Source organism: Sphaeroforma arctica (genome assembly GCF_001186125.1).
Source record: "Sphaeroforma arctica JP610 unplaced genomic scaffold supercont1.2818, whole genome shotgun sequence".
NCBI lineage: Eukaryota > Ichthyosporea > Ichthyophonida > Sphaeroforma > Sphaeroforma arctica.
Window position 1 is genome coordinate 1,882 of NW_014037740.1, and position 2,927 is coordinate 4,808.

General features: G+C 45.8%; 1 protein-coding gene across 1 annotated transcript; it reads right to left on the bottom strand.

Annotated features, from left to right (window-relative positions):
* Nucleotides 1–75: 75 nt before the first annotated feature.
* Nucleotides 76–552, bottom strand: SARC_13019 (hypothetical protein; the record flags this gene model as incomplete). Its single annotated transcript, XM_014292859.1, has 1 exon — nucleotides 76–552. One exon carries the CDS (start codon nucleotides 550–552, stop codon nucleotides 76–78), a length of 477 nt encoding a protein of 158 aa, XP_014148334.1.
* Between the last annotated feature and the right edge of the window lie 2,375 nt (nucleotides 553–2,927).

The window sequence follows — 2,927 nt, forward strand, 5'->3', positions numbered from 1 at the left end:
GTGTGTGTGTGTGTGTGTGTGTGTGTGTGTTTGTATACTCGACAAAATACTGACATGGCGTGGAATCACTCATAACTAAACACAGCGGACATACTCTAGCAACTCTTTCTCGTCGCAGTGCTGTATAATCAACACCAGGATATCGTGGGGAATCATCACATCCATCTGTACAGTGGTCAAAGAATTCTGAACGTCACTATTTCTAGTAACTGCTTGGTTTTTGGAGCTGTGTACACCCTTCTCTGTTCCATCACGTGTGCTTGACCCACGCTTAGTCCCCCTTGCAAGTGCGTTGCGTACCTTATTCGCTGTATGTTTACTGTGCTTAGAATTTAGTGTATCTCCGTCCTTCTCAATGGGCTGTAATAGCATCACACGCGCGTCTTTATGTGTATCCGCACCCTTCTCCAGAGGTTGGGTGGGTTCAGGCTCATCGTTCGTGTCGTTGCATGCGTGTATATTTGATTGGCTGCTTTGTGTGGTACCTGTGGCGGCGTTGGAAGTACCAGTAGTTGCGATCCTTGCCCGCTTAGCACTCCGAGTGTTTCTCATGGTGACTGACTATAGCCGCTGAAAGTCGAAATGGGTATATCTATATCGGATTATCAGTAGGGTGATGCATACACCCCTGTACGCAAACTAACAAGAAGTATTTATTTATCGCAACCAACTATAGACAAGTGTGTGCGTGTGTATGGGTGAAGTATATACACCGCTATACTTATACTAGTCCAGTAACCGTCGAGGTGAGAGTTTACGTGTGTGTAATGTGATATTTACATATTTTATTTATAATATAATATAGTGGGTGGCGTGCCACAGCGAAGTTGCGAACTCCCTTGGCAGGTGGCGGCTTGGCGCACTACAACCAGAAATGGTGATTTCAGGTCGCATCATTTCATGAAAAAGCCAATAGCTATTGTTTCGGATCGAAACCAATTTTATTTATAAACGCGACATTAGTGGATTCGAAGATTTTGGCGCGCCTAGACTAAATACGTATATGTACAAATTATTTTATTTATAAATATGGTCACTCTAGAGTCTAGAGTCTACTAGGCCCTATAGTAGGCCCTAATAGGGTGAGAGTACTGAATGGTGTCGCATAGATTTGGTATACGGTTTCGCCGGTAGCGCTCAGAATCACAACTACAAACCCTGCACGAGTACGAAACCTGTTGCTCTGGGCTGGTTGCGGATCATGCATATACCGTAACCCTGCGTCCGTTCTTCCAATGAAAACCCTAAACCATACAACTAGTGCCCTGGCTGTGTGGCCCCTTCCTTGATACGACTAGTGCATTAATTTGGATGTGATAAGAAAGAAAACAGCTGGCAACAGCTCCATTGCTACAACCGGGGCATTGCCTGGGGCCGTACCGAACAGATTCCAGGGTCCAGGGTTTAGGGTTATTGAGCGCCTGGCCGGGTTGTGATATAAATCGTTCACTATTCCTCAACTGTTACGCGTGATGCATTGATTGTGCTGTGATACAACTGCGACGGTGTCTCCATCAGCAGAAGCACTACATAGTGCGCTCAGGGCAGTCGCATAATAGTGAGTGTGTCATGTACGCTCTCCAGTATTGGCGGTTCAGCTTCACCCAACACCTCTTTCTGCATGTCGAAAGTGGTATGTATGTGCTACGGGGCCAGTGGTTGCTTGTGAGATTGATGCTTGATAATAGTCCATATGTATGTCGAAGTGGTACCGCGAGATACCACAGGGCCATTGGTGCCTGTGGGTGATGTGCGCGATAATAGTCCATATGTATGTCGAAAGTGGTACTACGGGGTACTACGGGGTCATCTTGTGGGTGGATTCCGCGATAATAGTCTGCATTTGTCGGGTAGTGCGTGACAATAGGCTGCACATGTCGAGTGATGTCGACTAAAGTGTTTGATAATAGTCCGCATACATCGAGTGGTGTCGAGTGTCTCAATCGGTCTTCAGCTAGCTAGAATTTCGAATACTTCCTTTGGGTCGAGGCGTGCTACCATGTCAATTGTACCCCACATTAGGTTAGGTACGCTTGATAATAGTTTTATATGCCGCGTAGTGCCATTCAGTGTCAATCAGTCTCGATACAATATAAAGTTCTGGGCAATATTTCCTGATTGACAATCGGTCACCACTGGTTCAAGTACTGTGATTGAATCGCAAAGCCATATTTCGTATGCTTCAGAACTTTGGCACTCACCCACACTCGTGTTCGTGTTCGTGTTCGTGTTCGTGTTCGTGTTCGTGTTCGTGTTCGTGTTCGTGTTCGTGTTCGTGTCCGTGTTCGTGTTCGTGTTCGTGTTCGCGTTCGTGTTCACATGCTAGCTATGTAAACAGGGGATCGGTACACAGTCCTATCGCGGGGGGCCCGGCCCCTTATTTTGGGTTCCAGGTGCATGCTCTGTGTAGTATGGGGGACAATGGTTGGTTGTAGGGGGGTCATTATGTACCTCAAAGAGTAAGTTCAGAGTGCAACCGAGATAAGAAGATTGCAAAGGCGGCTTCAAGTGGTAATAATGAAGTGCTATAGAGGAGGGTGAAGGTTTTAAGAGTTCTATAGAGATATAAGGCGAGGGAAGCAGGCACTATGCATATGGTGGCTGAATAGTGGTATAGTAGAAGGAAGAAATCGAAAGCGATGGCACGAGGTTGCTGACAATCAAAGCCACTGTGTATGTGGATATACATACACAACCACATGCACATACACATACACGTACACATACAGATAGTTGATAAAAACACACATGTACGGAAACACACAATAGCGCACACAACCATAAACACACATAAAAACACACAGGCACAGGCACAAACACTACACACAAGCACTCGCACATACACACACGCACACACATACATACACACACACATATATATATATATATATGTGTGTGTGTGTGTGTGTGTGTGTGTGTGTGTGTGT